We start from the raw sequence: 12,532 nt of genomic DNA, 5'->3' as shown, positions 1-12,532 counted from the left end.
TCATTAATGGTATAGAAGGGAGACTTCAGAGAGGTTAACATGTCCTAAGCTGCAACACTGACAAGTGGTTAAAAGATTTTATTACATAATGTTGGAGTGATAAAGAAGATACATTTATCACAGAAATATGATGACTGCTGACTTCCATGAGAAAAGAAATAACTAGGAATCATTCTTTCAAAATAATTTATCACTAATGTGAGATTTTAAATTTTAATATAGATCTTAACATAAAAGAAGCACCTATCTCCTTGTAAAACCATTTTAGTGGTACTAATGAATTTCTAGATATCCAGAAGTATTATTAGACTATTTAAGTTTCAGTTAATGGAAACCAGGGAAGAAACTTAAGCCTTTTATATTTATAAATTTTATATATTATTTAATTACTAGCACATTTCCTCCCAAATAAAAGCAATGCCTACTATCAATTTAAGATTTTAGGCAGTTATCTGTTATAGAATAATACTGAAAAGACTTCAAAGGATTTCAGAAAGTAAACCTGAAGATTTTGAAACTGAGGGGTTAAACTATAAATCCAAAGCATGAGGCTTAATTTTTTTCATAGCGTGCTGCCTGTTAAATCTGTAATTTGAATCTTTATATACTGAAAAAAAAAACAGATGGCTCTTAAAGAAAACCTAGTACATGATATATAGATTCACCAAATTAACTTACTGCAGAATCTCTCAAAATAGGCAGCTTCATGGGTAGATTTTAATTTAGACACTTTACAAACAAACAAATATGCTTATATACAACCTTTCTGGAATATATCCATTGGGCAAGGCCCCAAACAGAAAAAAGTATCACAGGATATACCAAGAAAGGTTACTTTAAAATAAATAACTATGTTATTAAAAATACTACCCTTGTTAAAAAGTGCCCAAATTAGTCTTTGTTATAATTAATAAGAATTATGGCTTCAGAGATAATGGAATACAAAGTCCTTTGTATATATATGTTTGTGAGGAGTCATAAAAGAGTGTCAACTTACAATGTACACCGTTACTAAATATACATACAATTCAAAATCCCTATTTTCTTACACGGCAATGGTTAAAGTGTGACTATTCAATTTACTTAATCTCTTAATTAAAGGCTTTCAAATAAAAGTAAAATCCTTTTATTAAAGACAGATATGAAAGTAAGTGTAAGTGATTAGTACTTTCATTATTCTTTAATATATTAATTCTCCCTATTTAAAGGTTTTTTAAACATTGTACAAAATCATATGTATAGACCCATAGGCAAAAATCTCAAAAATGGAAGAAGGAATATAAATCAAAATGAAGTAACAACAAAGAACGAAAATCTTTTTCCCCCCAATTGTGCAAATTAAAGGAACAGTTATTTCCCTATAGTATATCTTCTCTGAACAACATGCATTTAAGATGGGTAATTCAGGAAGATAACTAACTGAAAGTATAAACCCAGATGAAATGCCTTTTTCTTTTGTGAGGTAGGTGAACATCAGTCTAAATATTCTAATTTTGAAAGCCAAAGTTCCTACTTTTAGCACATTTCTAAGTTACCATGGTTAGCTGAAGAACTAAAAGGGGAAAAGAATTAAGAGCCAGAAGACTGAGTCTTGTGAGAAGAATCAACCTATAAATTCAATTTGCCTTAAATTGATAATTACTAAATGGCCAAAAAATACAAGAATGGTAAATAATTTACCTTTCTCAATTGGGAAAATAGACAATATAAATCAACATAACTAGCAAGTGATGTCAACTTAAAAAAAAAATCCTTAAACTGTGCAAGAATATCCATTTGTAAGTACTCCGTTAATGAAATAAGAAAGATTTGATGTATTAAGGAAGCAGGCTTAAACAATTCTAGGTTCCCATACCATTCCTTTTTTTTTTTTTTTTTAATGTATTTTACTTATAAGGGAGTAGAAATCTATTCTGGAATCACAATCTAACAAAAAAAGGAACCTAATCATCACATTTACATTAAAAAATTAGTATCTTTCTTCACAGTGAAATATTTTTTAACATATGAAACTATTTTAAAAGATCCATATATACACAGAGTAAAAGAACACACACTTAAAAATTAAATAAATGTGCCTAATGACATTTCTTAATGGATTCCCTAAAAAACAGTGTCAACTTCTCCTAGGTTGCATTTCGTTTTTTACAAAGCTCAAAGTAGGCCTTAGATCTCAGAAATCCATGTAACACACAAACACTCTACTCATCATACTCACAGGCTTTAGTTTTTCTTCCTCATTAGTCAATACTACATAGTTTTTCTCTTGAAAATCTGAAAGGCTTCTTCTTACTCACTGGTCATGTTGTTATCAGATCTGACACGTCAGTAACGATCCACACTTTAATCTTCTCCAGCCAGCTCTTCACACTGCCCAGAACTTACTGTGCATTACAGGTGATACTTCTTACAGCAGATGTTGATTATGGTCCCAAAGCACAAGTGATGCTCCCAAAGGAGTTTAGAACCCCTAACAACATCACCTGCTTCTTTTTATATCCAGAGATGCATGTGATTTGTTTTGAACAACTAATGATTTCAAGAAAGATTACACAGGCGAGCTCTTTTCATGAGATTGCCTGACAGAAGCTTATCCTCTCAGAATACTGCAGCAAATATAGATTGTATGATTCTCTCAGGAAAAAAAAGAAATGCTTTTATATAATTTTTCTCTGTGGCGCAGTTTAGTTTACCCTTCTGTTAGAGCAAACTGCTGGAAAAACTGGTTCTTAGGTTTCTAATGGCGCAGCATTAACATAGTGAATGATTCACGTATGTTCTTAACATTCAGGAGTAACACGGAAGGCTAGCAATGCAGCCCAGGTCCAGAGCTGATGAATGGTGCAGTGCTGCTGTTGTCATAGCAACCGAGGGGTGGGGGAAAGCAGCACCATATAAGGAGCTGTGACATGGATTCTGGGAACAATTTATATTAAAAAGCTGTAAGCTCCTCATGCCTTAAAGCTAACCCCTCTCTTACTAATTCCTCCTCAGATTTTTCTGTTCTGAATTCCTAAGTCAGAAGTGTGTGAATAAATATTGCAAAATACAGTAACTAAGTAGACACCAAATAAAAAAAAAAACCACATACCGTGGTAACTAAAAAGATTAATAACACTTTATTAAGCTAACATGTGCCTGTGGTATCTTCATAATTTTCTGGGTTAAATGGTAAAATCAGACAGTGATAAGTAAAGAACTGTCTAGAATGTGATAGCAGAAAATTTATTTTTAAACAGTTAGAGATACTAAAAACTTGACTAAATGTCTTTCATTCAGATGGTAGCTTCAAAGACACCAAAACTAGAGAACCATCAACTGACTGATATGGTAGCAATGATATTAATTTCAAAAATAGGCAGACTACCTCCTATATTCCTTCTAGAAGCAGAAAGATTCAAAAGACACTACTCCCTGAAAATGCCCATAGCCTTTACTTATGATCAAGGAAATCCCTTTATCAATCACTGGTGAGACAGGGTTACTGTTCTACCCCATGCTTCTGGAGGCCTTTCCCTACTGGCCCTGGAGAACCTTTCTCGTGACAGATTCTCCTGTGAGAATCTAGGAATCCAGAAGAGTCCCTTCCCTTCCAGTGGACAGAAGGAGTGTCAAAAAAGAATCGTGGAAGGAGAAAACTAGGGAAAGTGTCAATGCATGAATTGAGCAGTGGTTATGTTACTTTCCCTGCAGTACTTTAGATGTAGCTCTGAGCCAAGCTTCATTAGGCTTCTGGAGCATGATCCACTGGTGTTATCCATTTACTTAGATAGGGCAATTCTACATGAAATTGTTCTGTATCATATGGATGCATGCTTCCTTCCCAGCACAGTGTATTTAATGAAATGTTAAGATGTAAAATAAAGCAAAACAATTAGGTAAAACATTTATTACAATGTTCTTATGTGGGCAGCATTGCCAGTATAATAATTCTGGTATAGTTATATATTTGTTAGTTACAGATTTATGGTATTTTAATCTTCATAAATGATAATAACCTCAGTACAATGTGAATGAAAAGGACTGCAATTTAATAGAAAGGACACACCCGGGACACCTGGGTGGCTCAGTCTGTTAAGCATCTGCCTTCAGCTCAGGTCATGATCCCAGGGTCCTGGGACTGAGTCCTGCATCAGGCTCCTTGCTCAGGGGGGAGCCTGCTTCTCCGTCTGCTGCGCCCCCCCTGCCTGTGCTCGTGCTTTCTCTGGCAAATAAATAAATAAAATCTTTGAAGAAAAAAAAAAAGAAAAGAAAAAGAAAGGACACACTCTTGTCTTCTGACTGTAGTTGTAATAATGGCTTAGTTGCTTACAAGACGTAACCCTGGTAAGTCACCTAATTCCAATACTCAAACTCAGCAGTAAAGTCTGAATAATAACATATTTTCTACTTCTTCCTAAAGCAACTATAGAAATAAAACAAAATAACATAATGTAAAGCCTTGAAATTCTAAAAATCTATGTTATCTTATTTAAAAATACCTAATTAAGCAAAACAGTGAAGATAAAAAGGGAAAATAGATTTCAGTAGAACTCGACAGAAAATGGCCCATAAGAGAAAATATATTTCAGGTTAGTTTTTATGTTTGATTGAATGTATGGTCTCATCACACTGCACATATTTGTTGCAAGGAGCCATTTCATTTTAAAATTACAGTAAACAAAGATGTTCTGGACTAATGTTAAAGGATTATTTAAGATAATCATGCAAAAGTCATTCCACTACCCCAATATGACTTATTCATGTCTTTAGAAAATTATAACTTGGAGATAAAGAAGAATAAGCAATTTTGATAGAATGGTAATACTAAACAATGTGCAAAGTGAGAAACTTGTTTCAAATTACTTTCAATTACTTTTTATCTCACCTAACTAGAAAACTGTAGGGCAAGCCTAAAAATAAGCATTTATGTTAGATTTAAAAATTCCAGACAGCATACCTCAAATTCTGTTTCCTTGATAATCTAAACTCTTCCCTCTAGTAAAGTTTTAAAATCAAATATTGTCTTGCCACAATAGTTATTACTGTGAGAAATTCGTTTTAGTTGTTACGTTTAGAATACAAAGAACTCAAGACCTTTAGGAAAAAGAGGGCAAGTCCATGTCTGTCCCAAATCAAGTTGAGCTGATCCATGCATTAGAAGGATTCTAGAATAATTTTGTAAAAAAAAATGCAAACTTTAACAAATAATCACTTTCCACTGACATTCATTTTAATGTTGTTTATGCTCTATAGGAGCTGATAGGGAAGTGGACATGGTTGAGGTACTTTAAAAGACAAAATACACAGGTTTTATTTTGTTTTTATAAAAATGGCCTTAATTTAAGAGTAGAGAGAGATTTAAGGTGCTAAACTATTTCCTTGGCTACTAATTTTTAACTCCCTTATGCTTAATTTAGGTAAACCCTTCTACAACTTACACAGAGTTTTATATTATTTTTATTCTTTTTTCAATCTTCCCCCTTTATAAGCTTCCTCTAAGGAGTAATCATCAGCGCTGAACTCTGCAGTGTTTAAAGGTAGGGTAATACTTATGAAGAGATGAATATACGAAATCCTGCCCCCCCCACATAAGTAAGAAAGTATCCGTCCTACTTTCTATAGCAATTCAAGCTTTGGTCAGATTCCATTCCTTTCCTTTCTTTCTTTCCTTCCTTCTTTCCTTCCTTCCTCTTTCCTTTCTTTCCTTCCTTCCTCTCTTTTTTTAAAGTAGATTCCACGCCCAGCATGGAGCCCAACACAGGGCTTGAACTCATGACCCTGAAATGAGATCAAGAGTTGGATGCTTAACCAACTGAGCCCCCCAGGCACCCTTCCAGCTTTGGCCAGATTTATAATGTTGGGTTTTTCCTTTCTTACGAATGACTACTGCTCCAGACTCGAACTTCAATTTGCAACAGTACGATGGTGACTAAGAGAAGAGAAAGAAATATATTCCTAAACACCACATAATGTGGCCTCTACACATAAGACAACTATTCACCTGGTGGTCAGTAAAAAGGTAAGATAAACTGGCAGGTTGGACATACTGAAAAGCAGTGTTTAATGAATGCCATGAATGATATTTCAAGGATCTCTGAGGATAATTTTCATTATATGCGGTTTTTACTTGATATGTTGACTCTATTACCTAAATCCCTGAATAAAATTTCCCAAATGTGTGATGCTATTTCTAAATTATAATCTCAACTTCTGAAAAAGATCATTTGATGGCAGGTGGCTCTTTCAAAATTTTTTTATTGATGAGTAGAACGTAAAAGAGCATATTAAGCTACAAGATATTCATATCAAATCTCCTTCCTCTCACTTAATTCATTAAGCGAATCTGAATTTATGAAATTCACTAAATGATATAGATGTATATATAATTTTTAAAATTTAATCACTTCAGAAGCCAGAAATATTGACTTAACCAGAAAGGGAGAGAGGGAAAACATAGATGTTGAATCAACTCTGTTATATATCAGGACACTGATTATGTTGTCTAACCAAAACAGATCATTCATACACATAGACAATTCCAAATGGCCATATCTTATTTTTAATGCAGCCAGGGACATGAAAGAATAAATGACAATAAGATGATGCATTTATAATAAAGAAAATGTCCTTTGGAACATTCTGCCCTCTGGTGTTTAAAATGTTCATCAGAGAGGGAGTATTATGTTATGCCACATTTTTATTACTTTTGTGGGCTAATACATCAATTTGGGCACATAATTTTCTACAATGAGAAAAAAACATTGTTATTATAATGGCAATATATATTCTGTGCTAAGCTTTCTATTATCCCGTACTATAATTTATTTCTTGTTTGGAGAGTCACTAAGAGCATTTCTTTTGAATCGTGGATATTTACTTATTTGTCTTTCACAATGCTTTGTGACTGAGAAGTATTCCTGATGACCAATACTATTTAGTCTTTACATTCAACATTTGACACTTTCTGAACCGCTTACATTCCACACTAGGTAGACAGATAAACAAGTAAGGAGATAGGGTCAATTAAGCATAAACACAGACTTTCTAGGAACTGTGGCATAAAATTGTGGTGCTTTTTCTGGGGAAGATCACAGAAGGCATGGACAATGAAGATTTTTTTTTCCTATAACCTCCACAGTATTTGCCACATTTAAAAATGATATCTGGGGTGCCTGGCTCAGTTGGCAGAGTGTGCAACTCTTGATCTCGGGGTTTTGAGTTTGAGCCCCACGTTGGGCGTAGAGATTATTTAAAAATAAAATCTTAAAAAAAATGAAAGTGATATCCAACTCTTAGAACCACCATACAACTGCTAAAAAGGATATCAGAGATTATTAACCAAGTGATTGCCAACTTTTCCACCTATTAGGATTCCTTTTATTATTTTCTCTGTTTATACAGACTTAACATTTTGAAAGATTTTATGTATCAAAAATTTTATTAACTTAAACAAAGATATAATAACTATTTACTGAAGTCTGAAATGTGAATTGATCATAGTAAGGTGATATAATTTCATCCAAAGCAAAGTAAGCTAGCCCATGTAATTTTATGACCAGTAAACATGTATTTTCCTTGAGGCTTATAAACTGATGGTTTATAAACTGAGGCAAATAAACTGATGATTATATCCAGGATATGATGCCGAATGTTACGGAGCTTAATGGTGGTAAGGATAATGATATTTCAAAGTACGTAACTGGGACACCTGGGTGGCTCAGTCAGTTAAGCATCCAACTCTTGATTTCAGCTCAGATAATGACCTCAGTGTCCTGGGACCAAGCAACCCCTCGAGCTCCACACTGAGTGGGGAGTCTGCTTAGGATTCTCTCTCTCCCTCTGCCCTTCCCCCAACTAACTAACTAATTAAATAAATAAAATCTTAAAAAAAAAAGTAACTGTCGAATCATATTTACGTTTTATAATAGTAAGTGCTAGGCACATAGAGAAACTCTACAAACATTTCCGTATTCCTCTCAGCCCTACGGTATTATCAGAGGTCATTATCTGAGCTGAAATCAAGAGTTGGATGCTTAACTGACTGAGCCACCCAGGTGTCCCAGTTACGTACTTTGAAATATCATTATCCTTACCACCATTAAGCTCCGTAACATTCGGCATCATATCCTGGATATAATCATCAGTTTATTTGCCTCAGTTTATAAACCATCAGTTTATAAGCCTCAAGGAAAATACATGTTTACTGGTCATAAAATTACATGGGCTAGCTTACTTTGCTTTGGATGAAATTATATCACCTTACTATGATCAATTCACATTTCAGACTTCAGTAAATAGTTATTATATCTTTGTTTAAGTTAATAAAATTTTTGATACATAAAATTCCTGTTTCTAGGAAACAGAAGCTCAAAAAGAGTTAATCTATTCAGATATACAGCTTACAAATGAATGAGTATGGAATTTTAAACTGTTTTTTTGTCTAAAAGAGCCTGGCTCTTGACCAGTATGGCACTACCCGTTCTTCCAGGCCTAGAGTTCTGAGCCTTAATTCCGCCTCATTATAGATATATCTATACCTTTATTCCATAAAGATCTGCTGAAAACACTACTTTATGGTGTGTTGTCTTTGTTAAACATCTTTCTTGATGTTGACCACATGCCCTCCTAGAACTCTGCCTGTTATCTGCTCCTATATTCCCTTCCCTTGGATTAACAGGGTCCACCCCCTTCCTGGGACACACAATTACTTATTGCTGGTCACCCTAATATTCAGGGTCTGTTTAGGTCTCCACTTAGTGATTGCTACCAGACTGCATCTTACTAAATTGCCCTCTCCACCTCAGATCCTAGGTGTCTCTGGTTTGACCCTTCAGTGGGCTACCACTCTAATAGAAATGCTAGATAAAGTCAAATCTACACTTCATATTTTATGCAAGCAGATTTCTTTAAAAAAAAATGCAGAGAAAAGAAGCTATGAGCTAATGGCCAGTAATTTTAAGAGGGAATATAGCTTGAGAGTACAGGTTAAAAATTAATAAGTAATTTATACAACCACAAATGTATGGAAGAATACAAAGAAATAAATATGGCCATACCAGGAATTTTCTGATAAAGACAGATCTGTGTCCAAAAAAGAAATATACAAAGAGAGAAGGACACAGTCAAAAATGAAGAGTGGAAAACCCTCTGATTATATTGTCAAGGAAGAAGAGAGCCTAAGCTGAGAAGAGCTTTGTTTCTAAGACAGCATAAAGGATTGTTGGGATATTTTTAGAATAAAAACATGGACAAGGGAAGGCCAGATCCAGTGCATGAAAAAGAGAACAAAGGAAATGATTCTGTTATAAGCTTCCATTTATTAATCAGCTGCTATGAGCTAAACTCTATGTTCCTGACATACATAATATCTTACTCAATTCATGCAATACACTGTGAGGCAGAAATAATAAAAATGATAATAATAATACAGATAAACAAACTTGCTCAGAGTAGATAAGTGACTTGACCAAGTCATACAGCTAATACGTGGCAGAATCAGGGCTTGAACTCAAGTATAACTGACTCCAAAGTTTGCCATGCTTAACAACATCCTGCCTCCAACCAAGAGACATAGAATAATTACTCCGGCTTAGTTTCCTTTAATCTTCTCCATCAAGGAAAATATATTTAAACTAAACAGGGTAGAATAAACATTGTTAAGAATTACTGAAGTGTACATTATGACTTATGAAGTTATAAAAAACATATACTCAAAATCCATGCCCACACAGTTGACATTTGAGTTCTAAAAGAACATGAGGATAGGAACATGAAAATACTAACAGCAGTCTTTGCAAAACCATACAGAAAATTAGGAGGGCTACAGACTAGATAGTGGCAATATATGGATATGAAACAGTTTATATAAAATCTTTACAAAGGGAGAAACACTAAATAAGGGCTCAGAAGGAAAAGTAATTCCAAAATAATCTCATGTCCATTTTGATATAGACACAAGGGAAATAACACAGATGTAGTGCCATCTTGATACTGGACAGGCCTTAAATGAAGTTCTGTAAGCTAGAGAAAAGTAGATCTGAAAGTTGCTTTCCAGGATATTAATGACTGCCATGGGAAATAGTGTAGAGTTTCTCTATGTGCCTAGCACTTAGCCCAAACACCAGGCAGTACTAGGACTAATGGGTAGGAGCAACAGAACAGCAGATTTCCATCCATGTAAATTAGAATACTGACAGTTAAAACTACTCAACAAAGGAACAGGCTATGCTACAAAGTAGGAAGTTTGCCCAGAAGCTGTTGACTATCCACTTAAATTGCTCTGAAAACTAAATTTGCTCCCATATGTAAAGTACTTAATATTGTCTGGAACATAGAAACAGCTCAATACACATTATCTATTATTACTATTACTATTAGTTAAATGTTTAGTAAAACTTGCTTGTAAAATCATCTGTGCCTGCTAACTCTTAGGGATCTTTGATTTCTATGGTAATGGGGCTAGACATATTTTTGTCAATTACAGTTTGTTTTCTTCCATGTCCTCTAGTTTTTTTTTAAGGTATGTATGTATGTATGATCAAGTAATCTCTAGACCCAATGTGGGCCTCAACTCACGACCCCAAAGAGTCATTCACTCTACCAACTGAGCCAGCCAGGCACCACAATTTCCTCTAGTTTTTATTTATTTTGCTATAAAGCTGCATAAATATATTCTCTTATAATAAGAAAACATTATCAGTGACTATTTCATTTCTTATTCTATGTATTACATATATTATTTATCTTTCCTCTCTCCTCTCTTTTTCACTTTGATCATTCCTGTCAAAGAGTTTTCTATTTTCTTAGTCTTTCCAATAAACTTGCTTGTGTCTTCACTGATCAAGAGTTTCTTTGTTTTTAATTTTATTCATTTCTGCTTTTAATTTTGGTTATTTCTTTTATATTTACTTGGTCTTCTATCTCCTTGAGTTAAATGATTAATAAAATTACTTTCAGTATTTGTTTTCGAATAATAGCATTCAAGCATATAGAAATATACATAAATGCACACTGGAAAAAAGAAAAACTGAATCAATTGTATGTATGGTGTGTAAAACTTTCTGAAGATATAAACCATTTTTTTTAAAGATTTTATTTATTTATTTGAGAGAGAGAGAATGAGAGAGACAGAGCACATGAGAGGGGGTAGGGTCAGAGGGCAAAGTAGACTCCCTGCTGAGCAGGGAGCCAGATGCGGGACTTGATCCAGGGACTCCAGGATCATGACCTGAGCCAAAGGCAGTCGCTTAACCAACTGAGCCACCCAGGCGCCCTATAAACCATGTTTTATTTCAACTAAAATTAAATAGAAATATCACATGATCCAGTAATTTCACTACTGGGTATTTACCTAAAGAAAATGAAAACACTAATTCAAAAAGATATATGTATCCCTCTGTTTACTGCAGCTTTATTTACAACAGCCATGATATAGAAGCAACTCAAGTGTCCACTGATATGATAGATGACCATTAAAAAAAAAAAATGAGATCTTGCCAGTTGCAACAACATGGATGGACCCGGAGTATTATGCTAAGTGAAGTAAGTAGAGAAAGACAATACCATATGATTTCATTGATATGTAGACTCTAAAACACAAAACAAATGAATAAACAAACAAAAACCAAAAACAGATCCATAAATACAGAAAACAAACTGATGGTTGGCAAAGGTGAGGGGGTAGTGAAAGGATGAGTAAAATGGGTGAAGGGGAATGGGAGATACAAGCTTCCAGTTATGGAAAGAATAAGTCATGGGGATAAAAGATACAGCAAGGGAATACAGTCAATGGTACCACAGTAATGATTATGGTGACAGATGGTAACTACACTTGTGGTGAGCACAGCATAATGTACAGACTTGTCAAATCACTATGTTGGACACCTGAAACTAATGTAACATTGTGTGTCTATACTTCAATCAAAAAAATCAACTATAATAATCAGAACATTCTGATAAACACATCAAAAATAATATGAATTGCCAAAAATTTTATAATATAAAAATATTATTAAACATTTAATAGAAAAATAACATGTCCATACCTGCAATTTATGAACTAAGGCAAATGTAGAAGTAGAAAAATGTTAATATTACCTTTTGGATGATTTCAAAAGGGCTACTTTTAAAGAAATTCATTTCAGCACTTATATTACCACTATCTTAATAATAAATCATTGTAATATAATCGCTAAAAAGAACCTGTACTGTGATAGTTTAAAAGTTACTTGAATTATAAAGTAAAATCATCTACAAAACTATATTTGTGCTAATTAGATTGATAAAAATTGCATCAACCTTTAAACTATGAAATACTTCAAATCACCAATAGAGACTAATTATTAATCCCCAAGCACCAGAGCAGTACTAAGAAGTACATAAAGAATACAAAAGACTATATTATCAGTTATTAGTTAACACCACTCACATCACTGAGAAGACCTACAAGAAATATTAAAAGACTTTCTATTTAAATAGATTAAGTCATCACTGATACATTCATACAGCTCGCAAAGACTCACTAAGTTGGATGTCTTTTCTTGAATATCAC

The 12,532-nt window shown here is 33.9% G+C and overlaps 1 protein-coding gene across 14 annotated transcripts in view; it reads right to left on the bottom strand.

Moving 5' to 3' along the window:
- The window catches only part of TANC2 (tetratricopeptide repeat, ankyrin repeat and coiled-coil containing 2), a 353,239-nt gene that overhangs the window by 199,443 nt on the left and 141,264 nt on the right, over nucleotides 1-12,532 (bottom strand). For 2 of the 14 annotated variants that reach the window (XM_027624914.2, XM_027624915.2), the window contains exon 1: nucleotides 2,219-2,702. The exons of 11 other annotated variants lie outside the window; for them this stretch is intronic. Coding sequence is in view for 1 of the 3 variants with exons in the window: in XM_027624913.2 (XP_027480714.1) it covers nucleotides 2,298-2,304 (7 nt within the window). In the remaining 2 variants the exon portion in view is untranslated. Of the gene's footprint in view, nucleotides 1-2,218; nucleotides 2,703-12,532 lie in introns of those variants that run through there. One more of the 14 variants, XM_027624913.2, reaches the window with a different exon arrangement.

The sequence above is a fragment of the Zalophus californianus genome, chromosome 16, assembly GCF_009762305.2.
Source record: "Zalophus californianus isolate mZalCal1 chromosome 16, mZalCal1.pri.v2, whole genome shotgun sequence".
Classification (NCBI taxonomy): Eukaryota; Metazoa; Chordata; class Mammalia; order Carnivora; family Otariidae; genus Zalophus; species Zalophus californianus.
The sequence above is the reverse complement of the archived record's forward strand: the minus strand, read 5'-3'. Positions and strand labels throughout refer to the sequence as shown.